The following is a 22785-nucleotide window of genomic DNA, read 5'->3' on the forward strand; positions in this document are numbered from 1 at the left end:
CTTCCGAGTTCTCGTTTCCTCCCCGACACACTTGTAATTACTATCCTTTTCTTTCGCCTAGCGTCCATTAAGCCGACATTGTGCGGATCCAATTGAATCATCTCGTCATTGTTGCCGACTCTTGTCGGCGGGAGCGGACGGACGAAAATGGGGAAACGGAAATTCGACTGGAGAAAAAACAAAATTAAAGACGCAAACGAAAGAAATTCTGGTTATGCAATCCCACTTTGAATATTTTATTGGTGCGAATCGGATCCGCTGATGGTTGCCAAACCATGAGAATTCCAATAAAAACATTCAGATTTAATCAATCTCTATCTGAATTGAAAAGGAAAAGGGGGTGGGGGAGGGCAACGAAGGAAAGAATACAAAAGCGAGGAATACAAATTCGATTTGACCAGGAACACACACAGGAAAAAGATAACAAGAAAAACACTCAAAAGAGAAAATAGTAAATCTTTGAGATGATTCCAGTTCTCCGTTTCCCATCAGGAAAACAACTAGTTGGAGACTATTGGATTCGTTTCTTGAGAACTGTTGGTAGTTGTAGGATCGCCCAGTTGTTCCAGCTGAACGTACAGACGCAATTTGGAGCCCCTTTCTCGAGTGTAATTTTGCAACTTGTCGCCGCGAATGCTGAAACAATCTTCAGAGTGGCACAGCTGACTCGTCCTCGTCGATTCAGCGTGCAACTGACGAGTGAAGGAAACCCGTCGACCCAGCGTTCCGTTCACCGTCACCGTGTAAGTGTAATCGGACTCGGAGTGACCTCCGGAAGCGGACGGAAGACCCGCCGATCCCGGAGTGCCTTCTCCACAACCTCCCGCCAAATAAGCCGAGACGTAAAACATCGAGTTGGGGATGTGATGAAAAACGTTGAGACGGAAAATTCGTCCGAAACAGGAGAGGGCCCAGTCAGTGTAGAACAGAGTTGGCGAATTGAGTTCGACGTCGATTTCCTGGCGGCTACCTTCCAAGAAGCGGAGCGGATGCGTCGATCGCAAGTGGGGCACCATCTCCTGCTGGAAACCAGCCCACGAACACGTACGGAAGAGACACTGGTAGTGACGGAAAGGGCAGGTCGATTCGTGGGTGTTTTTGCCCGACAACAAAATCGAAACTGGACATCCCAGCCCAGCGTTCTGGCAAGGGTACTTGAGCAGCTGTGCTATCCTCTCCACGGCAAAGTTTCTCATTTCCGACAACTTGTCACGACACGTGGGGCATTGGTGTAATTGGCTCTTGCATTTCCCGCAGACCTACATCGCCCCCAAACAAACAAAAATTAGTAACGATATTCGACCGTGATATTATACACATGAGTCACTTTGAATTACCAAATGTCCTCGACGGCATTGATGAACGGGAGGGCAAATGGGTTCCAAGCAGACGGGGCATTCGATCAAGCTCAAGAGTCTGCTATTAAACTCGTCCAAGTCCTTGTTGGCTTCTCGATCGGTGGACGATGTGGAAGCTGAGGCTTCGGCAGCTGTGGCATCAGATGCTGTCACTTCAATAGACGTCTGAGTTTCAGTTGTATCTTTAAGTCGATTGCTGCGAGAGAAATTAAGAAGTTTCGGTGGCTGGAATGTTGGGTTCGCCGTTTCCCCTAGGTTTGCCAATAGACGTCGCCTATTGGCAATGGCATAGGCAAATACAGAATCCGTGTTCTGACGTGACAGAGTGAATTGCTCGATGCTGGTAGACGCCCGGAAGGAAACCGAAGGGATTTCATTGTCATTTCCAGTTGATGTTGCTCCACTGTTCAGAGTTGGCTGAAAACTGCTGTTGCTGCTGCTACTATTGCCGCTGGTGCTGGCATGGCTGCTTCCATTGGCTCCGGTTGGACCAGCAACTCTCTCATTGGGCTCAATAGGATCAATCAAAATCATTGGCTCTCTGGAACTAGTAGCGACAGCAAGGTGATTATGTCTCAAGTTGCAAGAGCAGACCAGATTGGGAAACCCACACTGGTTGCAGTTTTGACCCCCGTAGCTATACAGTCTTCTGTAAACTGCAAAAACAAAATTATTTTTTAATACTCTATACTAGTCCTACGATTGACATATCATTTGTATACAAAGACACAAATTCATAACACAGTATGGAGAAAATATTTGATTTTTAACATTACCCTTTTAATTGATTAAGGATAAACTATATTTAAAAATCACCAAAGAGTTTTTTACAAAATAATTCTTACAAGAATTTATGTTTCCGTCAGAGTCTGATGAGCTGCTATCACTATCGGAATCGTGGGCAGGTGGACAGATTCGTTTCCAACGACCAGGACTCATGTTATCGGAATATCTTTTCATCTTTAAGTGGTAAGTAAAATTAAAAGTGGCCTTGAAATTTACATAAAATGCTGTAGAACAGCCTAGACAAATAAGAAAAAGGGTGTGGATGTGGAACCTAGGAGAGAGGGTCACCAACTCACAAAAGAAAAACAAAAAGTTTTTACGTAGTCTGCTTGGGCAAATCGATTCATTTCTTAAATATCGATTAACTGAAAAACGCCCTTTCTGCCTTTCTCTCTGTAATTTTTACTCTTTTATTTGACGCAAAAAGTAAAAAATTGTAGAATAAGAAAATACAAAACAAATGACTAAAGCAGTGAAAAGAATTGTATTAGAAAAAATTTTGATCAAAAAGCGGTGTAAGATAACTTTAAAAAATTTAAAGTAGCGAACTTTTTATTTGAATAATTGAATATATATGATCTTCGATTGAAAATCCCCATCGCAGTTGACCTCATTTCTTGCCAAAAAAATTAAAAAACGTAGTGTAACTTGGCCCTTCTTTGCCGTCAATGTGCGAGGTGACATCATACTTCATGCGAGGATCGGCTCCCGAATTGCTGCTGGGGTGTATGGTGACCTTTGTGTGAGCTTCTACTTGTTTTCCTGGGTGATACTTTTCGGTAGTTCTAATGAATTTCCTGGTTTCAAATTCATTTTCTTTGTAAGCACCTCTGTTGAAATTTGGGGATGATAGGAAAAGATTATCTTTGTCTTTTCCCGATCCTCCAAGCATGTTAGCAAAGACATGACTAACATCACTGCCTCTGCCTGCTCCCATCTGTCTTTTCTCTTCACTGGATATGGAAACTTTTGATCCGTGACCGAAATTTTCCGATCGAATAACAGTAGATCTTGTGCGAACTCCGTCTTTGTCCTCAGCCGTAATTTTTAAAGACTTTCCATTCGACATTCTTGTTATTGTTACGAACTGGGCAACTGGCAATCTAACAAGCAAAATAACTTTACTTTTTCGTTATAAAGAAATTGGTTTGCCTCGGAACAATCGAAAAAAATACTTACAATTTAGAGAACTGAGTAATCGTGTCGAAACGGCTCAAGCAAAGAAACGGGTCTGAGACGAGTGACAAAATCTTCCCGTCTTTAAAGGGAAGCTGTCTGACACATGCCAGACGTCTATTTATAAACAAGAAACAACGTATTGAACTTGAACCGCCAATAAAAGGTTGAACTCGACTCTCGAACCGCCAAAAAGAAAATTTCTAGTCTGCTTGGAAAAATCGATTCTCTTAAACATCGATTATCAGACAGCAGAGTGAAAAAAAAACAAAAAGTTTTCGTTTCAAAACGCAGGCTTAGTGTTTACAGTTTTTCTTTTTATTCTTAATAGTCTTAATAGTCGCCTCAATGGAAGTTCAGACAAATAGTCACGACATACTTTCGGCCTCGTCGATAACGGCTGATTTCCAAGAACCTAACGATTGGACATATTCGATGAGAAGGGAAATGCAAGAAATTGTCAAAGGATTGTTCCTTGGGCCCTACTCGGTTGCAGTTCGATCCAAAGTATATGGTTTGCATAGATCTTTTATTCTTGCATTAGCCAATGTAATAAGTATAACAACATTACCTTCTTATTTTTTTAAACCCCAGGAGAACTATCTTGAGACTCACGGAATCACTCATATCGTTTGTGTTAGACAAGACATTGAATCTCACATGATCAAAACACATTTTGTTGATAAATTCCAGTAAATTAAATTATTCCAAACAAGGAACAAATTGTATGGACTTATTTGTATTGCACTTTTTCCTCAGATACCTGGTTGTCAACGTGAAAGATTCAGTCACAGAAAATATCATTCAGCACTTCCAAAAAGTTAAAACTTTCTTGGATAGCTGTTTTTCTGCAGGAGGCAAAGCTCTTATTCACGGTAATGCTGGCATATCTCGAAGTGCTGCCATTGTTCTGGGCTTTCTTATGCAAAAATACTGCCTTGACTACAGGTATATTTCTCAACATTCATTCATATATAAGCAGTAAAGCATGACATTCTTTTCAAGCTCTGATCTAATTTTTTTATTTATTTACAGAGAGGCTTTCAGTTTAGTGCAACAGAGAAGGTTTTGCATTAATCCCAATGAAGGTAGGTATTTTTTTAAATTGTTGCATCTCAGTTCATTAGAATAATAGTCTCACATAGCTCAAACTCTCTTAATAGGATTTGTTCAACAGTTAAAGGAATATGAACCTATCTACAAAGCAAACTGGAGTGTAACAAACAATGGTCAGTGCTCAAGGGAGCAAAGCACTTGGAAACGGAAGCGAGACAGTATCGAAAATGACGATGCTATGGACGAGTGACGCGTTATCCGACATGAGAATCAATAAAAACGTTTTGCGTATGCTGCACAATTTTTTCTTGACTGTTCCTTGAAGGAATAAAACAAGTGATTTTCAAATGGTTTGCAATCTTTTTAAGTCGATTACCGGTCCAAAGCTTTAATCCATTTATTTGACGACTAATAATTCAATGCAGTCTAGGAATATCAATCCAGCACCTAATATTTTACCTAAATACTCCCATACGATACGGTATTTAAGTTTCTATCTTCAATTGTATTGCAACAACTAATCTAAGTGTAAATTACCGTCGAAGCATTTTATTTAGTCCAACGAAGGTAAAGTATTTGTTTAAACTATTGCGATTGAGTTCACTGGAATATTTACAGATTCTATTCAACACTTGAAGGAATGTGAACCCATCTACCGCGCAAACTGAAGTGTAACAATTGCTCAAAAGAGTAAAGAACTTGAAAACGACCGAGACAGTAGGTATCGACGACGCTTTATATGGACGGTTGACATCCTGTATAAAATATGGGACAAAATGTTTTCCCGTTCTTGGCTGTGCCTCGACCCAATGATAAGAGTATTTTTTTTTCTTTCAGAAACTTTCGATCGGTGATTTATTCGAATTAATATACTAGAAACGAGACTTGCTGAATCAAAATCGCCGACCAAATAGACCACGGGCAACAGATGTAGCTGGTAGAATTTGTTTCTCTTGATTCATTCGTTCCATCAGTTCCTGTTGTTCCTGCACAGCAACAAAATTGGGTAAAAACAAATTTAAGAATTGGATGATGGATTTACACTTACTTGAAGTTTCCGTTGATTTTCCCGAAATGCTTCGATAGGATCGTCGAATTGGTTGTAGAAATCCAGCACTTCTCGCACATCTTGGACTTCTGACGTAGCAATTGCTATTCACCAGTAAAATGCGTTACTTCATTAGTATTTTTTTCATACTATTTCTTAGAAGGACATTTACTTTTCAATAGTAGAGCCAAGTCGACAAGGGTCCTGTCATCATCGTTACCCTTCCATTCTTTAATTCTAAGTGCATTACGAGGATGCGATTTGACTGACTGGGTGTTCCAATCGAGGACAATCACTTTTGATGGATCGCGATTGATGCAGTCAAGATCTTTCACGTGATGACCATCAACATACCGAGTAGCGTCGCGGAAGAGTCGGTACATGATGTAACCGTTGGGATCCAAGGCGTCTAATATGGGAAAGGCCGTCTAAAGAGGTAAAGAAATTTAATTATTTTGTACCGAGAACGTGAAATTTAAAAATGGTACTTACAAAGGCTTGTTCAGCCGTGTAGACAACCACTTCAAATGCGGGTGGACCCACTTGTGCCAAAAAAAAATCTATTCCTGGCCTCTTCTTAAACCTCCAACCAGTTTGATACTGAAATTAAGAGAGAGAGCAAATGATTATGATGTTTCATTTGAAATGCATACAGTTCAACTGATTAATTACTGTCCAATCTGGGTGGACTAGAACACCAGTCATTTCCAAGATTAATGTGTAAGGAGGCTGATAATATGGCTCTTTCAGAGGATCAGGTAAAAGTTTATCTCTTGAAGGGTCTCTAATCATCTGAAAAGAAAGCCAAAAACAATATTAAAATTAATTGAAATGTTTTAAAAATCTGACAGTCAGAGATGCTTACTTGACTATAGTTCATTATGGCATTCCATGACCTAAGGATATATTGTAGTGCCAGAGGTTTTGAGCTGAATTGGTCTTCTATCACATTGCCCTCTTCATCTCTCTCTGGTGCTCCCCATGTGCCAACAATGTAACCACTTAGGCCGCTTAGTGTTACTCCAAAGAAAATAAGTGTGTATTTCATAGTTCTCCAACTAGCCTCTGCTTCCTTTTTCTTTTTGGCTTCTTCATCTTCTTCACTGTTGTTTTGTTGTTGTTGGCCAGGTGGAGAAGACTTCAGCTTTCCTTCGGTTTCATTTTGGGACTTTAAAACCTCTCCTGCAATTCCCATACCTTGAAATGAACCTAATATTGGACTAGCTGCAGCCGGTTTGTTCGCCGTCGTCGTCTGTGTCTCGTTGCTGCTGTCGGACTTTTGGCTGTAACACCTAAACTGTAAGTGCCTGGTAGCTAAGAGAATGTTACTTATTTGCTTTGGTTGACACAGCACATTTTGGGGAATTGTCACTAGTCTGTGAAAATTTCCACAAGTCAATTTTGTACCACTTATTTGAGATAACTTTACGAAACTCGTGACATATCTGGAGGCAGCCATTTTTCTTGATATTTTTAATTTTCTCAAGAATCTTCTGCAACATTTGTGTAGTTGTCAGATTGCTTCTTTATTCCAACCGTCGGGTAAAAAAATTCAAAAATCCAAAATCTATTTCCTAATTCCTATGGGTCTGTAAAATCTAAACGCGGTATATTGCGATTACGATTGTGAGTGCAGGATGCTGAGAACAAGAGATTTTGCATTCATATTTTCATGCCTTATTTTTGAATGGCCTTGCATTATTGCCGCCGCGATACTTCTTCGTCTCAAATGGAAAATGTTAAAAGTGTTCAGCTGTAGAAGGTAACATTTTATCGGTTTTATTTACATTCGGATTTCATACTTGACTGAATTATCTTGGTATAGTTAAAGTTAACCTTGTAGTTTCGTTTTCGACATTTTCAATAACGTTTTATTAGTGAGTGTGTCGGGGTCTCTAATGCTACTTGATATCACCGCGATGCAATCGGTTACATGTGATATGAATGCAAAGAATGCGCAAATGCAGGATTAATTTGTTGATAACATACAACTTATCGAGGATCAACAACCTCTTTATTGCCGCTATCGTGTAAAGTCCTCTTTAATAATTGCTCTCTCATCTCAGTGAAGCTCATTCTTTCCAGACTTGTAGTGAAATTTCATACCGTTCCTTGACTTTTCCCAGACGGTAACGTCGACCGATCCTTTTGTGAAAAGCCAAGTATGAGTTAATCCAAGACTTCTAATCTGAAGTCCAAATATTGCTACATACGATGTTATTGCTTCATCTTGTGTGATTGTTTTTAAGGTTCGACCTTCGTCAAAACTACTTATCACTGCATGTCAGTTTGTTGTGTACGTACCTTAAAACTAGTTCAATGCTGGTGAAACGGGTGCACTTGAATTTAAGATTCTAAGGTAGTCTATAGTTTCTCATGACTGAGTCCAAACACGTTCGGCCATGATTGGTAAGTTGTTTTCAAAATGCCGCTTTTTTTGTATTTAATTTTTACACATGAAATTCTCTAATTTAATGCTAAAACTTTGTTAAATAAGTAAACCATTTTTATTTCTTTTACCCATATAGAGGAAAATCAACTGGCTGTAACGTCTGCAAGTGGCGTCGTTTTTGCGATTCCTCCGGGTCATCCAGGCTGGATAGAATCAACATTTTGCAAGCGAGAATGCTCCAGATACGTTTGCAGCTCCGACAAAGGCCCACTGTGTACTTGCGGCCGAACGTGGACGTATCACAAGACTCACGGAATCAAAAATGTTGGCGTGTCGGAAGAAGTTTGGTCCCCTGCCCATCATACTGTCAGCAGCCCAACCGACTCTTATGGCACCATCGATTTCTTGGGCGGCCCACATCCCAATAAAGCTCAATTCATCCGGCTGGGCTTTGATTCAGGCACCGACCATATTTTTCAACTGCTGACCCGTGAATGGGGACTTGAATTACCTAAACTTGTCATCTCCGTACACGGTGGCAAAGTTAATTTTAAACTTAATCCACGACTCAAGCTCGTCTTCAAAGAGGGACTCCTTCGAGCAGCTAAAACTACGGGTACTAATTAACATTAGATGACTAACGAAGCTTTCACCTCATTTCCACTTCCGACAGGTGCATGGATCTTGACGGGTGGGACCAGTACGGGAGTGACTCATCATGTCGGCGATGCTTTGATATCAGAACGTTCTCCTCGATTACGAAGTGGCCGTGTCGTCAGTATCGGCGTCGCTCCCTGGGGTGTGGTGGAAAATCGAGCTTCACTGATCGGCCGGAAGAAGGATGTCGCCTATCAATCGATCGATCATCCGCGTTCCAAATTCGCTGCTCTCAACAATCGACACTCGTATTTTCTACTGGCTGACAACGGAACTGTGGGTCAGTTTTAATTGTTCATTTATCCGTGGATTGGTCATATTCAACTGTTTTCTCCAGGTCGTTATGGAGCGGAGATCGCCCTGCGGAGGAAACTGGAGAAATACATATCCAGCCAACGGCTTCCGGCTCGAACTAATTGTTCTATTCCTGTTGTCTGTTTGGTCGTTGAGGGCGGAATGGACACTATCAGGACCGTGCTGGAATACGTAACGGATTCGCCACCTGTTCCAGTAGTTGTGGTGGAAGGCTCAGGCCGGGCAGCTAATCTGATTTCCTTTGCGCACAAATACGCCAAAGAGATGGAGGAATCATCGACTGCTTTGGACGGAATACGAGAACAACTGCTGGCTGAAATCCAGAAAACATTCAATATCAGTCAGTCTCAGACGAATAAATTGCTTGCCGAACTTCTACAGTGCGTCGAAAATGTGGATCTCATCACCATTTTCAAACCGTCAGAGACCTCGGAATCAAAGTCACTGAATCAGCTGGATCGTGCCATTCTTTGTGCACTTTTCCGTGCCCGTTACTTGACAGCTGCCGAACAACTTAGTTTGGCTTTGGCTTGGAATCGAGTCGACATTGCCCGTTCCGAGATCTTCATTTACGGCCAAGAGTGGGCCGATGGAGCCCTGGAAGAAGCCATGATGGAAGCCTTGGCGAGAAATCGCGTGGACTTTGTAAAGTTGCTGCTGGAAATGGGTGTGCAAATGGCCAAATTCTTAACCATCCATCGATTGGAAGAACTTTATAATTCCAAACAAGGTCCAGCCAATACGCTGAGGTACATCGTTCGTGACGTCCGTCCACATTTGCCTCGCAACTATTCTTACAGTCTTATCGATATCGGCTTGGTCGTCAACAAGCTGATGGGCGGTGCTTATCGTTGCTCCTACACCCGACGGAAATTCCGTCACAGCTACACCGACATGATGAAAAATTTCACTAAAGAAACTCCGAGTCGCAATGTTCTAAACCATGGATTAAGGTAAGGATTGATAATGTCAAGTCTATGATTATCGATATCTTCACTAATCATAAAACGCTGTTCTTTGTTATCCAGTCAGTATATTGAATCCGGCCACCTGAGCCTCATTGAAGACCTTCAATATCATGTTGAGCCATCACACAATATGTTTACTCAGCCATTCAACGAACTTTTGGTTTGGTCCGTGTTGACCAAACGCCAAGATATGGCCAAGTTGATGTGGCACCATGGAGAAGAATCGTTGGCTAAAGCTCTGGTGGCCAGCAAACTCTACCAAGCCATGGCGATTGAAGCAGCTGATGACGATTTAGAAGTGGAAATTAGCGACGAGTTGCGCAGTTATGCGGCCGAATTTGATCGCGAGGCTCTCGAGTTGCTCGACTATTGTTACCGTCAAGATGACGACCTCGCCATGCAATTGCTGACCTGCGAATTGTCCAACTGGTCCCGGCAAACTTGCCTGAGGTTGGCGTTTGCGTGTAATCACCGAGAATTGCTGGCCCATCCAGGTTCTCAGTTGATTCTGGGTGATTTGTGGCTGGGCGGATTGCGGACTCGTCGCTCAACCAACTTGAAAATTGTTCTGGCCATCATCTGTCCACCACTGATCCTTCAATTGGAATTCAAATCGAAAGAAGAGCTCCAACTGATGCCGCAAACTGAAGAGGAGCACATGATCGACTTGAAAGACGAAGGCGATCCTTCTGAAATGAATCACCATTCTTCGTCCTGTAGCTCTTCACCGATCGTTTCCACGCAAACCGATCACATCAAAGCCAACAAAGCGAAACGTGCCAATACGTTCAAATGTGTTGAGCCCAGCAATAGTGACGATCCAGAATGTAACTTTTGCACTAACGACATAGACAGCGATAGTAATAACCTCCCTCCATCGCAAACTGACAGCATCGAAGGTGTTAAAAACATTCACAGCGAAACGATAGGTCCGGGATGTGCAGCGCTTCACCACCACCATCAGTTGCCATTTACTCGAAAGCTGTTGGAATTTTACGCAGCCCCCATTACCAAGTTCTGGACCTGGACCATCGCATATTTCTTCTTTCTCGCCGTTTACACGTACACTTTACTAATCCGTACACCTCCGAATCCGGAGTGGAACGAGTACTATGTCATAGTGTACATTGCCAGTTTCGGAAGTGAGAAAATACGAGAAATCTTGGCCAGCGAACCGGTCAACCTCAAACGTAAATTGCTCGTCTGGGCCTCGAGTATGTGGAACTGTTGCGATGCTTTCTTCATTGTCGAATTCTTTGTTGGCATGATTCTTCGCAACCACGAAAGCACATTAGATCATGGACGGGTTCTTTATTGTCTCAATATCGTTTATTGGTGAGTTAAAATTCAATAATAGTTTCTTAAACTACACGATTAATTATTTGTGCTTGGCTTCTATTGAAACAGGTACATACGGATATTGACAATCTTGAGAGTGTCTAGATTTCTTGGTCCATTCGTCACTATGATCGGATGGATGCTCCAGCGGATGGTTTACTATGTTACTTTGATGTTGGTGGTGCTCATGTCGTACGGCGTCTTCCGCCAGTCGGTTCTGTTTCCTCACGAAGAATTTTCTTGGTTCCTGGTGCGCGACATCTTCTTCAAACCTTATTTCATGATATACGGAGAGCTGTTTGCCGACGACATTAATCCACCTTGCGGAAATGGAACCAACCCGGACGGATCCTTCAATCCGGACATGCCTCCTTGCGAGACTGGACGGTGGCTTAATCCACTCCTCATGACGGCCTATCTATTGATGATCAACATTCTGATGTTGAATTTGCTCATCGCTGTCTTCAATTCCATTTTCTTAAAAACCAATGTTCACTCGCACAAAATTTGGAAGTTTAATCGATTCGCCGTAGTTATGGAGTACGATCAGAAACCAGCTCTTCCGCCACCATTCATCGTCATGAACCATTTCCGTCTGTTTACCCAATGGTGTAGAAGACGATATGCAGGTTCGTTCAGCAAATTACTTTGCAATCTCAATTGATTCATGGACTTATTTTTAAATTTATTTTTACAGGAGTGAAAGAGTCGTATGATTGCGGACTGAAACTTTTCCTCGACAAGGACAGTCTGGAAAGACTGAACGATTTTGAAGAAGAATCGATGGAAGGGCTGGTCCGTGAAAGAGAAGTGAAACACAATCAAACGAACGAGGAACGCATTCGGCTGATTGGCCAACGATTGGACGGTTTGAATTCCAAATTTGACGATTCCCATCACCCAGATAACGCCCTTATTCTTGTGGATTCGCTTGAATCACGTCTCAATCTGTTGGAGAGAGCAATCGAACGTGCCACCAACACCTGTCTCGCCTTCAACGATTACGTCATCTCACAAGAGTCGTTTCGTCAGTCTTCTGGTGAAAAAACGTCATCAGTGACACCATCGGAAGCCACAACTGTGATAGCCAGCGCCCTAGATGGTGAAAAATGGACTTCTACTCCTCACCACTCGGACACATCTTCAAACAATTCCGATAATGAGCCGGTTGAAGGCGATGAAAGTGAACACGGCGATACAATGGCTCACAAAGATTCTTTTCCTAAAACGTTGGCAAGCGCTAATAAAATTGTGCGACGAGCATCTACTTCCCATCTACTCAATAGAAAGGTAACTGTCTAATCCGATTTCTTATTAATCCAACTCCAATTTTGGTTAATTGCTTATTTCTTTCAGCAAATGATTCTAAAGCGGCAATTGACGGAAGTACATGACGAGGAAGAAAACAACCGGAAAACAACAATGTCATCACTTTTATTCCGAGGTAATAGTCGAGAAAAGCATCGTCCCTTTGCGTCGGCCAAGGTGGTGGCCGAAGCCGAACGCCTGCGAGAGCTGGAAGGCGACGTATACCACATGATGGAAGGAGTTATTCGGAGGAGGCGTCATCGCGACTCGGAAAACTTGGATGCCTCCTTAGATGTAAATTTAACGTGTTATATAGTACCTATATTGAAACTGCCATATTCGATTGTCTCTACAGGAAATGATCCGTACAACACCTATTCAATTTGAAGAAATCGGCACTTCAACCGACGATGACGAGATGGATACAAATATTCTGGAATCGTTGGCCATCGACATCGAAGATTCTCCAATCATGCCAGAAGAGGCCACTCACGATGCACTCGATTCCAACAAATAATTGATGCGTTGGTAGCACTTACTAAACTGGATTAGATACTAAAATTTTACAATCACACCGGAGCGCGTTTTTTGAATGTAAAGCTTCTGACTTTGACGTTTTTTAATAATTATCAAAGAGAACAAGCCAAAAGGTTGTCGGAATCATGCTGATTTTATAGCCAAGTGAATAAAAGTTTCACAATTGTTTTCAAATAATCATTTTTACTTTTGATCTTTCAATGATTTGTGTAACTTTATGTATTTTCCTTGTTCTGCAGTATTCCTTATTTCCTTGTTCCACGTTATTCCTTTTATATTTCCCATTTTTTCTCTTATCTAGGTGCGTGGTTGTGTTATCCTCCTTCGAGTCTTCATCGCCTTCAGGCAGCGACAACCTTAAAAGAAGAGCCGCCAAAGTCAAACACTTTCTCCGTCGAGAAGAACGCAGTTGTGACAGCGAGGACACCCGGACACCCAGGTGAGTGAATGCAGTTTGAATCATTACAAGTTGGAAAACGTTTTTATTGTTCTTTAAAAAATGCTGCGCACGTCGCAGTTTTTTCTAACGATGTTTCTGTCCTTGATTGTATTATAATTTTGGTAGACAGAAAAGAAACCATTTTCAGTATATTAAAATTATGTGATTTCACATCGTTGCCTTCTTACAGGACTAATATTAGAAACGTAGCAGCAGTTAGAATTTGACTTGGCGGAGCAGATTGAACTATAGGTTACTGAGATTTGAGTTTTCAAGGTCGGTTGTGTTATTGTTATTATTTTTTCAAGGTTCTCGCAGACGCCGACAGCACGTTTTTACTACAAACCGCACCTTATCCGAATACCGAAGTTCGAGCGTTCTTCAGTCGGCGGCCTGATGAGATGAGCAACATCTGAGGCATCCCAGCAACCGTGTGCGCATTGAAAGGAGAAGAATCTGAAAGTTGCGGATCGCAAATCCGAACTGTTACACGTAGGAAACAAAAAGACCAGTAACTGGAAAACGCAGTCTTCGCCGAGATGGCAACTGTTAAGGTTGCAGACACTTCAAGGTTGCCCGTACAAAAAGTATTTTTAAAAGTGCCAAATAACGGTGTGTTTTTATTCTGAAATTTGTTGCCATTATTTAAAAGTGATTGTATTACTAACTTTATATCGACGTAGAAAAGTGCATCGAAATCACCCTGTTGAATATTAGAAATGGACTTGAAAACATGCCCGGTAGGTCGTTGTCTAGTGGATCGACTTTCGTGTTGCTTCCACTTACAGGATGCGGATGATGGAGAACATCCGCCAATTCCGGTATTATATCCTGCGAAAGATGTGAAACAAAAAAAGTCACGGATCAAGATGGAAGTCATCATTCTTCTGCAAGGTAAGCCATTTCGTATCGATCTCCATGTACTATTCTTAATTACGTGATTTTGCTGTTATTTAAAGGTACCGGAGGTTCAGGAAAATCAACTTTCATCAAACAGATGCGCATTATTCACGGCGCCGGTTATTCTGAAGAGGACAAACGAGGTTTCATCAAAATCGTCTATCAAAACATATTCGTGGCTATGCAGAGCATGATTCAGGCTATGGACAAAATGCGCATCCCTTACGGAGAATCACTTAACAAAGTGGCATTACAAACTTTTAATTATAATTGTAATAATTCTAAAAAGTATTTGATTTTTTTTTTCAAATAGAAAAATGCTGAACTAGTAGAGTCAATTGACTACAGAATGGTCACAACTTTTGAAAGTCCTTATGTCGAAGCCATATGGGACTTGTGGCGGGATGCTGGTATTCAAGAGTGTTATGACCGGAGACGTGAATATCAACTCTCAGATTCTGCTAAATAGTAAGACAATCATCTCCTTTTTTTCAGCAACATAAAACAAAAGTATCGATTTCTGCTTGTAGTTTATAATTATTTGTTTCGAGATAATTTGTTGATGCCAGAGAAGAGCGAAGTTGCAGAACTAATTCTTTGCACCTTTTTCTCCCCTCTTGCGCTTTGACCCGATGCACAGCTATTTAGAAGCGCTAGACCGTATTGCCGCTCCGGATTATTTACCCACGCAACAAGATATTTTGCGCGTTCGTGTCCCCACGACGGGCATCATCGAATATCCATTCGACCTGCAGGAGATCCGCTTCAGGTACTACATAATTATATTCGCTTCAATAAAGACATTACCATTCTATGGGTGTGGCCTTACAGAATCGTGGACGTGGGAGGACAGCGATCCGAGCGACGGAAATGGATTCACTGTTTTGAAAACGTCACTTCCATCATCTTCCTCGCAGCACTAAGTAAAATTAGGAAAATAATACGACTAGACCTCGGGCCTAATTGTTTCTGTATAGGTGAGTTTGATCGAAATCTTTTCGAATCAGATAAAGAAAACCGGATGAAAGAATCCAGAGATTTATTCCACACCATCGTCACCTACACGTGGTTCCAGCACTCGTCAGTCATCCTCTTTTTGAACAAAACAGATCTTCTAGAAGAGAAAATTGTTCATTCTCATTTGGTTGACTATTTCCCGGAATATGAAGGTATATTGACTTTTTTTACGTTTCCTGCTAAAATCTCCGGTTAATTGTAATTAATTGCGCAAATTGGCAGGACCGAAACGTGATGCCATAGCAGCTCGGGAGTTTATCTTACAGATGTTTCTCAACATAAAAATTGATTATGAAAAAATCATCTACTCCCACTTTACGTGCGCTACAGGTGTGGTATTGTTTTCTTATTCGCCGTAGGAGAAAAAGAAGTATTCATTTTAAATACGTGATGCATTATCTTGTTTTTTGACAGACACTGAGAATATTCGATTCGTATTTGCCGCCGTTAAGGATTCCATACTACAACATATTTTACTCAAGTATAATTTAGTCTAATTCCTGATTCTTCAAATGTATTTGTAAAAATTTTCGTTCCTTTTCCACCACACTAATCAAGTAATTAAGTTTAAAATATCTAACATTAAATACCCCTTTTTTATTTTTAATATCTAATCAGCTGTAACCAGCCCAGGAAAAACCCCAAATATGTGGTTTGAAAGTCAAATTATTTCTGTAAGTGTGTAATAAAATAATTTCTTAATCCAAACCGTATATTTGATCTAAATGAAGTTTCCTTTTGAATGAGATTTTCAAATTGTACTATTGTCAATTGAGGTCAGACAGGAAGTTGGCTCAATACGGATCTATATGTTTTATCATGATTTATTGCGGTTCCCATCTAGCCACTGTGTACGTCCAATATCTCCAGAGATAATCGCGGACTTTGGACTTATGTTCTTATATAATCTGATATCAAATTACTTTGTTGTCTAGAGAACTAACAAGTTTACTGATATTCTTTATGCCCTTCTTTCTTATTAGCGACTATAGCTAGGCGACCATCAACAACAAAGCAGTATGACATATCTTTACGGCAAACCCATTCTCAGCTTACTATTTTTGGAAAGTATAATATTTCAAATCGTAAAACTTTGTAACACTATTTAACAACACCTCCGTAAATGTGTCACAGGTGCAGGTAGGACTACTTGTTGTTGCCACAAATCCATCAGCAGTTAACGCTGCGCACTTGACGAATGTCAATGGAAACGTCGGTCGTGAAACTTGTCCAGAAGATTATTCTCCATGTAGTTGCTCTGTGGCCTCGGAAGGCCTTACAATCGTTTGCTCTGAGGTGTCCGTTCAAGACGTGATTGACGTTTTTAACCGAACGACGGCTCGAGATTTGGACACATTCGGATTAACTTGGACGAGGTCTCCCCTGGAGTCTGTCACGATTCCGGCCGACCTTCTCGGAGGATCCCGTGCAAAGCTCATCGGTGTCTACTGTCCCAGTAAAATTGTGCCTCGAGTCCCGCTTCGCATGGATGACAACGCGTTCCGCTCGTCTCGTGACTACACCGACACTTTTCTCACATTCTACTGCGACTGGAGCCAACAGTTGGACTTGCAGTTCTTGGCCGGATTCAACAATCTTGCGATATTGGAGATTGGACTCGCCACTGAACTTCAAGCCATTGGGAGTCTGCCCACTTTGCCCGCACTCACGACGTTACACGTCATGGACAGTACGGGTTTAGTAGAATTTCCCGATCTGACTCCGTCTATTTTGAAAGCTCTCTTTTTGAACGGCAATCAAATGGACGACACGATGGGCGCAAAGCTACTGGACTCGATCATCGCAACTCCGACCATTCGACTCTCCACACTGAGACTGAACAGCAATCGATTGACAAGAATACCCACCCAACAAATTACCTCATTCCCAGAATTGCAAAATCTTTATCTGGACGAAAACGTCATTCCCGTCCTCGAGACTGGCTCACTCACTTTTCTATTTCCGGTTAGCATTTTGTCGCTTTCATCCGCTTCAATCAACACCGTCGAACCGAACGCTTTTCAAGGTATAATGCAACCACCAATGTTGTAATAATGTTAACGGTCTTCACTCTGATTCCTGCTTTCATTTCTTTTGTGATCAGGGGATTTCACCATGGCCACAGTCAATTTATCTAACAACAATTTGACTCGGTTTGAATCTGCTGTTTTCCTCCAAATACTGGAACAAATGAACTTACCGTTCGCTGACGGTTACGTCGATCTTGAATCCAGTATATTCTTACATTTTAAAATAATTTGTTAAACTAGGTCAAGTTTGGTAATAATTTTTTTTTTCTGTTAAAATTTTAATAGATCTAATGAATTGCGATTGTGGTCTGGCTTGGTTGATCCGTGACAATCGACTGTTACTGCCCTCCGTCCGTAACGGACTGTGTTCCAACGGAATAGCTTTCGAGAATCTCGATCCAGCCTCGTTCGTCGATTGCCCTGAAATATTTTAACTCGGTAATGTCCTCCTTCCACCAGTAGCGTCATTTGCGTTGCTCATTTAGATTTAGTTAAAATTCGCTTCCTTTTTTTCAATATTGTCCGATGATGTATTTCGATTAGACGTGCGTACAGTCTAGAAATTCTAGACGTCTGTGTCCTGTCCACGTTATACTCTGCGATCGTATGCATCAGGAAGGAAGCTGTAATAAAATATTTGGAGTTATCAAATACGGGATCAGCTAGTTTACTGCGATGTGATAGAAATGAGTCGAGGGCTTTTTTTTATGAGGTTGAGCTAGATAGCTGTAGACATGAGAGAGGGTGGAATATGGTAATGATCGGGTCACGCTCTTTTTCTCGTCCGGTCTCACCGCTACATTTACAGTTAATATTCACCGAGACAGGAAAAGCTGTAATTTTAATGAGGAACAACTCATGTAGCGCAATATTTCCGGCTGCAATGCGATATTGTGCCACATGCCCACATTTACTTTTCGGATTAATAATTTGAAATGTTCGACTATGAACTGGTAAAAAATGTATTTGACTATAAAAGCAAACTGCAGTGTTAATGACGCAAGGTGAAGCGTCGTTTATTATAATTTGGCAATCGATATTGTGGTGCAATTCAAAGTGGGTGAATGACTCACATGAAATAAGGCCGAGGTCGCTAGCAAGCAACCACTTTGGATCGCACATAGAGCACTCTGGCGGCGGTCGCTGAATTCCTGTGCCGAAGTAAGTAGGGCCTTTGCCTACTAAGACTGGGGACTGCTGTTTCTCGTCACGTCACTTTTTTTTTCGTTTTCCCGTCACGACTATCCAGCAGCATTCACGCTTGAAATCAGCTCTCCGGACGTTCCAGCTATCCCTTCCTCTCAAATACGAAGCTGACGTAGTGAAGTGCTGTGGTGGTTTCCCAACACACAAGAGCTTTCGAAAGGGGTGTGTGTGTTCTGTTCAGAGATCGGTCCCGCCAGACAGACGTAAGTTTCTCGTTGACTTGTTCTCATTTAAAATTTCAGCTCAAAAACTATTTTTAAAATTAACCAGCAATCGTTCACTTTCGTTATAGAAATTCGGCCTTTAACCTCAATTCTTCAGAAAAAGGGAGAAACAGAAAACTCTGAAAATGTTCAGTTGGCTGGGCAAAGATGAGGCTCGCAACAAACAGCCTGAAATCTATGATAGGTATGCATTATACGATCAACTAGTGGGAAAGCAAATTATTTTTCCAGAACTAAACAAAATATTTCAAGTGTTGGACTATTTTGGTTGTGAACCATTGACCGTAGTGTGGTGTTTTCAATTTTAGTTACCTACTGTAGTTCAGGCTAGAATTGTTTTCTAATTGAATGTTAATATGGATATTCGCACAAATAGGTCATAAATTCCAAAAGATGACATCACTATTTGTGACCTTCAACACTTGTTAACCATCATTTTGTGTTTTTACATTGTGCAGTGTGGTTGAAGGTTTAAAGAAAATTTACAAAAGCAAGATCCTGCCTTTGGAACAGCAATACTTCTTCCATGATTTCCACTCACCAGAACTGAGTGATCCTGATTTTGATGCCAGGCCAATGATCCTATTGGTAGGGCAATACTCAACTGGCAAAACCACTTTCATTCGATACTTACTGGAAAAAGATTTTCCTGGTAATTTTTTTAAAAGTTATTTTATTAGAAAATCAGCTGTTTGTTACGTTATAGTTAAATACCCTTTGTAACGTAGGAATTCGGATCGGTCCCGAGCCTACCACGGACAGGTTCATAGCTGTCATGCACGGAGATACTGAAGGCGTCATACCCGGAAACGCCCTTGTGGTCGATCCAAAGAAACAATTTAGGCCTCTATCCAAATTTGGCAATGCCTTTCTTAACCGATTCCAATGTTCTACAGTCGATTCCCCTGTCCTAAAGGGCATCAGTATTGTTGATTCACCTGGTATCCTTTCGGGCGAAAAACAGAGAACGGACAGAGGCTACGAATTCACCGGTGTGCTGGAGTGGTTCGCTGAGCGAGTGGACAGAATCATTCTTCTTTTCGATGCGCACAAGTTGGACATTTCTGATGAGTTTAGACGTTCCATTGAAGCCTTGCGAGGTCACGACGATAAAATTCGCATTATCTTAAATAAAGTGAGTCACATCCAATTTATCAAACAGTATGCAGTTTGTCTGATCTTATGCATTCTTTCAGGCTGATATGATCGATCACCAGCAGTTAATGAGGGTGTACGGCGCACTAATGTGGTCACTCGGTAAAGTGCTCAACACACCCGAAGTGGCTCGTGTATACATAGGATCCTTTTGGGATCAACCTCTACGTTATGATATGAACAGAAGGTAACATTTTTTCCATTCGTTTTGTTTTTTAAGTTAATTTTCCGTCAATACAAGTACATGTATTAAGCACGAAAATAATTTTAGATTAAACGCCCGAATTTATTTTCATTTTTGAACCCATCTTCAGGTTATTCGAAGCTGAAGAGCAGGATTTGTTTTCAGACCTGCAATCACTCCCAAGAAATGCTGCTTTACGAAAACTGAATGATTTAATCAAGCGGGCTCGTCTAGCTAAGGTAATTTGTCGCTGAATACTCTACAAATAGCTCTGTAATATCCCTTTTTATGTATTCCACAGGTTCATGCATACATAATCGCTGCTCTGCGAAAGGATTTCCCAACCATGTTTGGCAAAGACGCTAAGAAAAAAGAGCTCATCAAAAACTTGGGCCAAATCTACGATCAGATACAACGAGAATATCAAATATCCCCTGGTGATTTTCCTGACATTAAAAAAATGCAGGTTTGTTTAAAGGACACTTGAAAGGAATTAACAGACAATTGAAATATTGATTGCATCTTGTTATTTGTGAAAAATAGGAGCAGTTAGTGCATCACGACTTCACCAAGTTTCCGCCATTAAAGCCCCGATTGCTCGAGGCAGTTGATAGAATGTTAGCCGAAGATATAGCCCGTTTAATGTCAGTCATACCACAGGAATCTGTAATAAGAGCAGCTGCCGAACCGAACGGTTCTGGTATTAAAGGTGGAGCTTTCGATGGCGTTAGTGAAAAGGCCAGCCCATTCGGCTACTTGAAAGGCGAAGGCATCGACGCTGGAGCTGGTGAACCTGAATGGATTGTTGGAAAAGATCGCTACAAAGCAGACAACATCTTTGACAGTCTCAACCCGATTGACGGAAAAGTCACCGGAGCAGGTAAATTTTGAAACTTACTTAACTTAACTTACTTGAACTTATCCGGTCAAACTTCCCATATCGTGTATTTGACGAATATTATTTCTAAATCTTTTTATTTTTACATCTTATGCAGCTGCCAAGTCAGAAATGGTAAAATCGAAGTTACCAAACTCAGTCTTGGGTAAAGTGTGGAAACTTGCCGACGTTGATAAGGACGGCATGTTGGACTCGGATGAATTCGCTTTGGCAATGCACCTAATCAACATCAAACTAGACGGTCACGACATCCCAGCCGAATTGCCTGCGCACTTGGTACCACCATCGAAAAGGGGTCGCTTTTAAACCGAAAGAGGACCGAATAAATGAAGCATCCTAACAATCCATTAGAAATCGTACTTTTGGGGCGCCTCTCATCTGTCAACTGACCAGTCAGTTGAGAACTTGGATGAGATTCTTAGACGAATTTGTTTTCCTCGGCACATGGAGTATGTCTATGATAAGATTATTTGGTGTTCAAAACTGTTGAAAATTTATTTCTATCCCATTTCGTTCTGTTTGTGTGAGCTTGTGTGTACGCCAAAGAAGTGTCTGATTCAAAAATAACTCCAGTACGATAGATAATTTAGGTATCCGCTGGTGCCTTCTCCATTTTAATTTGATTCTTCTCTTTGCTTTACATTGATTATTTTACCCTTAGATAGCCGAGAAAATTCTTGTTTAGCGTACGCTTTTCTGTATTGAGAGTATCACACCAATTGGTTATAATGCGAATGAAAATGAACAGAAGAAAATGTGAGTGAAAACGAAAAAAGGTTATTATCATGGTGCTTCAATATTAACGTCATGAATGCACATCAAATGTTTGTTCATCAGCTTTCGCTGTGAAATGGGACGATATCTGATGCATTTTACGAAGACCAAAGCTCCTCTGATCTGCCAAATCGGAACATCAGAGAGGATAAAAATATGAAAAGATTTTGCATGAAGAGTCCAACTCCAGGCCATTGTGGGCCATTTGCGGGAATGACGTAAGCTTGAAATAAAATCCAACATGATGCAATGAGGGCAGTGAAACCAAGAACCAGACCCAGGAAAAACCAACCGCGAGCACCGCGTGAACCTAGACATCCATCTTCAGAGTAACTGTCTCCTCTAATTGCACCATTGCTCACCATATTGATCCTTGAAAATCAAAACATTGTCCTCATTATTATTAAATGATATGGATTTTACAATTTATGTATCTTACATTATCATTGAAATAGTGCCTACAACCCCACAAACATGATAGGCATGGTGAAAAACTTCCATGGCGGGGTATCGTGCAGCTACATCAAAAATCATCCACCAGCCTGATGCAAACTATAAAAATAATTGAAATGGTAAATTATTTCAATTAAATTGAACAAGTAGTTTAAGGATAATCTGATATAAAATACAACATTACATTTATATACAAAACAATCACGTCATTGTCTATATTTATACTTACTAATATTCCCGCTGAGACGGAAGCGTAGGTGTTACGCTTTTCCTGCAGGTTGACCCGTTCCATTAAATTCTCGAGAAAAGGCATCTTTTTCAACACAAAATATCGGTCTTCAAACGAAGTTGAAAAATTTAATTATATTTATTGACTTGCAAAGATTATGACACAACGAATTGAGAAATCCGTTTATGGTTTATTATCTTTTGATACAGGATGTCGTCTGCTAGACTTCTACAGCATAAAACAGCAATGCCGATTCGATTTTAAGTTAAATTCTTCATCAATGTAGTAAAGTAATCATAATTGATTTGAAAGAACCACGAATAGAAGCTTTTTAAAA

General features: G+C 41.0%; 8 protein-coding genes and 1 long non-coding RNA gene across 12 annotated transcripts; 5 read left to right on the forward strand and 4 right to left on the reverse strand.

Annotated features, from left to right (window-relative positions):
* Window positions 1-206: 206 nt before the first annotated feature.
* Window positions 207-2466, reverse strand: LOC124199558 (E3 ubiquitin-protein ligase siah-1-like). The gene is made up of 3 exons (XM_046595390.1): window positions 2204-2466; window positions 1338-2014; window positions 207-1259 (listed from the first exon to the last, which is right to left on the reverse strand). The coding sequence occupies exons 1-3, from the start codon at window positions 2316-2318 to the stop codon at window positions 501-503; spliced, it is 1551 nt and encodes a 516-aa protein (XP_046451346.1). The 5' UTR covers window positions 2319-2466; the 3' UTR covers window positions 207-500.
* A 212-nt stretch (window positions 2467-2678) lies between these two features.
* Window positions 2679-3492, reverse strand: LOC124200937. Its single transcript, XR_006877423.1, has 2 exons — window positions 3324-3492; window positions 2679-3247 (listed from the first exon to the last, which is right to left on the reverse strand). It is a non-coding gene; the product is annotated as an uncharacterized LOC124200937 (long non-coding RNA).
* A 53-nt stretch (window positions 3493-3545) lies between these two features.
* LOC124200935 (serine/threonine/tyrosine-interacting protein B-like) lies at window positions 3546-4724 on the forward strand. The gene is made up of 5 exons (XM_046597331.1): window positions 3546-3827; window positions 3915-4012; window positions 4080-4268; window positions 4356-4408; window positions 4484-4724. Exons 1-5 carry the CDS (start codon window positions 3669-3671, stop codon window positions 4624-4626), a joined length of 642 nt encoding a protein of 213 aa, XP_046453287.1. The 5' UTR covers window positions 3546-3668; the 3' UTR covers window positions 4627-4724.
* Window positions 4725-5214: 490 nt separating this feature from the next.
* On the reverse strand, window positions 5215-6927 carry LOC124200931 (mitochondrial import inner membrane translocase subunit TIM50-C-like). Its single transcript, XM_046597326.1, has 6 exons — window positions 6290-6927; window positions 6097-6216; window positions 5917-6024; window positions 5597-5852; window positions 5425-5528; window positions 5215-5362 (listed from the first exon to the last, which is right to left on the reverse strand). The coding sequence occupies exons 1-6, from the start codon at window positions 6881-6883 to the stop codon at window positions 5270-5272; spliced, it is 1275 nt and encodes a 424-aa protein (XP_046453282.1). The 5' UTR covers window positions 6884-6927; the 3' UTR covers window positions 5215-5269.
* A 282-nt stretch (window positions 6928-7209) lies between these two features.
* LOC124200929 (transient receptor potential cation channel trpm-like) lies at window positions 7210-13114 on the forward strand. 3 transcript variants are annotated; one of them, XM_046597322.1, is made up of 10 exons: window positions 7318-7586; window positions 7674-7833; window positions 7953-8432; window positions 8490-8753; window positions 8811-9741; window positions 9817-11091; window positions 11164-11723; window positions 11792-12384; window positions 12451-12696; window positions 12758-13114. In XM_046597322.1, exons 2-10 carry the CDS (start codon window positions 7827-7829, stop codon window positions 12917-12919), a joined length of 4518 nt encoding a protein of 1505 aa, XP_046453278.1. In that variant the 5' UTR covers window positions 7318-7586; window positions 7674-7826; the 3' UTR covers window positions 12920-13114. The 3 variants fall into 3 exon arrangements, with proteins under 3 accessions (XP_046453279.1, XP_046453278.1, XP_046453277.1); XM_046597323.1 differs by having other exon boundaries at window positions 7210-7833; window positions 12454-12696; XM_046597321.1 differs by having other exon boundaries at window positions 7318-7833.
* Window positions 13115-13230: 116 nt separating this feature from the next.
* Window positions 13231-16003, forward strand: LOC124200933 (guanine nucleotide-binding protein G(q) subunit alpha-like). Of its 2 annotated transcripts, none has more exons than XM_046597328.1 (10): window positions 13231-13378; window positions 13687-14272; window positions 14338-14522; window positions 14592-14746; window positions 14919-15047; window positions 15110-15201; window positions 15256-15447; window positions 15518-15625; window positions 15710-15776; window positions 15914-16003. In XM_046597328.1, the coding sequence occupies exons 2-10, from the start codon at window positions 14098-14100 to the stop codon at window positions 15951-15953; spliced, it is 1143 nt and encodes a 380-aa protein (XP_046453284.1). In that variant the 5' UTR covers window positions 13231-13378; window positions 13687-14097; the 3' UTR covers window positions 15954-16003. The 2 variants fall into 2 exon arrangements, with proteins under 2 accessions (XP_046453284.1, XP_046453285.1); XM_046597329.1 differs by having other exon boundaries at window positions 13687-13990; window positions 14062-14272; window positions 15710-16003.
* A 147-nt stretch (window positions 16004-16150) lies between these two features.
* On the forward strand, window positions 16151-17843 carry LOC124200932 (leucine-rich repeat-containing protein 4-like). Its single transcript, XM_046597327.1, has 4 exons — window positions 16151-16359; window positions 16430-17321; window positions 17400-17528; window positions 17611-17843. Exons 1-4 carry the CDS (start codon window positions 16315-16317, stop codon window positions 17757-17759), a joined length of 1215 nt encoding a protein of 404 aa, XP_046453283.1. The 5' UTR covers window positions 16151-16314; the 3' UTR covers window positions 17760-17843.
* A 650-nt stretch (window positions 17844-18493) lies between these two features.
* On the forward strand, window positions 18494-21752 carry LOC124200930 (EH domain-containing protein 3-like). Its single transcript, XM_046597325.1, has 9 exons — window positions 18494-18734; window positions 18824-18939; window positions 19214-19407; window positions 19484-19890; window positions 19952-20097; window positions 20225-20333; window positions 20396-20560; window positions 20638-20974; window positions 21090-21752. The coding sequence occupies exons 2-9, from the start codon at window positions 18881-18883 to the stop codon at window positions 21296-21298; spliced, it is 1626 nt and encodes a 541-aa protein (XP_046453281.1). The 5' UTR covers window positions 18494-18734; window positions 18824-18880; the 3' UTR covers window positions 21299-21752.
* LOC124200936 (transmembrane protein 50A-like) lies at window positions 21667-22675 on the reverse strand. Its single transcript, XM_046597333.1, has 3 exons — window positions 22449-22675; window positions 22206-22318; window positions 21667-22138 (listed from the first exon to the last, which is right to left on the reverse strand). Exons 1-3 carry the CDS (start codon window positions 22530-22532, stop codon window positions 21865-21867), a joined length of 471 nt encoding a protein of 156 aa, XP_046453289.1. The 5' UTR covers window positions 22533-22675; the 3' UTR covers window positions 21667-21864.
* Between the last annotated feature and the right edge of the window lie 110 nt (window positions 22676-22785).

This window comes from Daphnia pulex, chromosome 8, assembly GCF_021134715.1.
Source record: "Daphnia pulex isolate KAP4 chromosome 8, ASM2113471v1".
In the NCBI taxonomy this organism is placed as follows: domain Eukaryota; kingdom Metazoa; phylum Arthropoda; class Branchiopoda; order Diplostraca; family Daphniidae; genus Daphnia; species Daphnia pulex.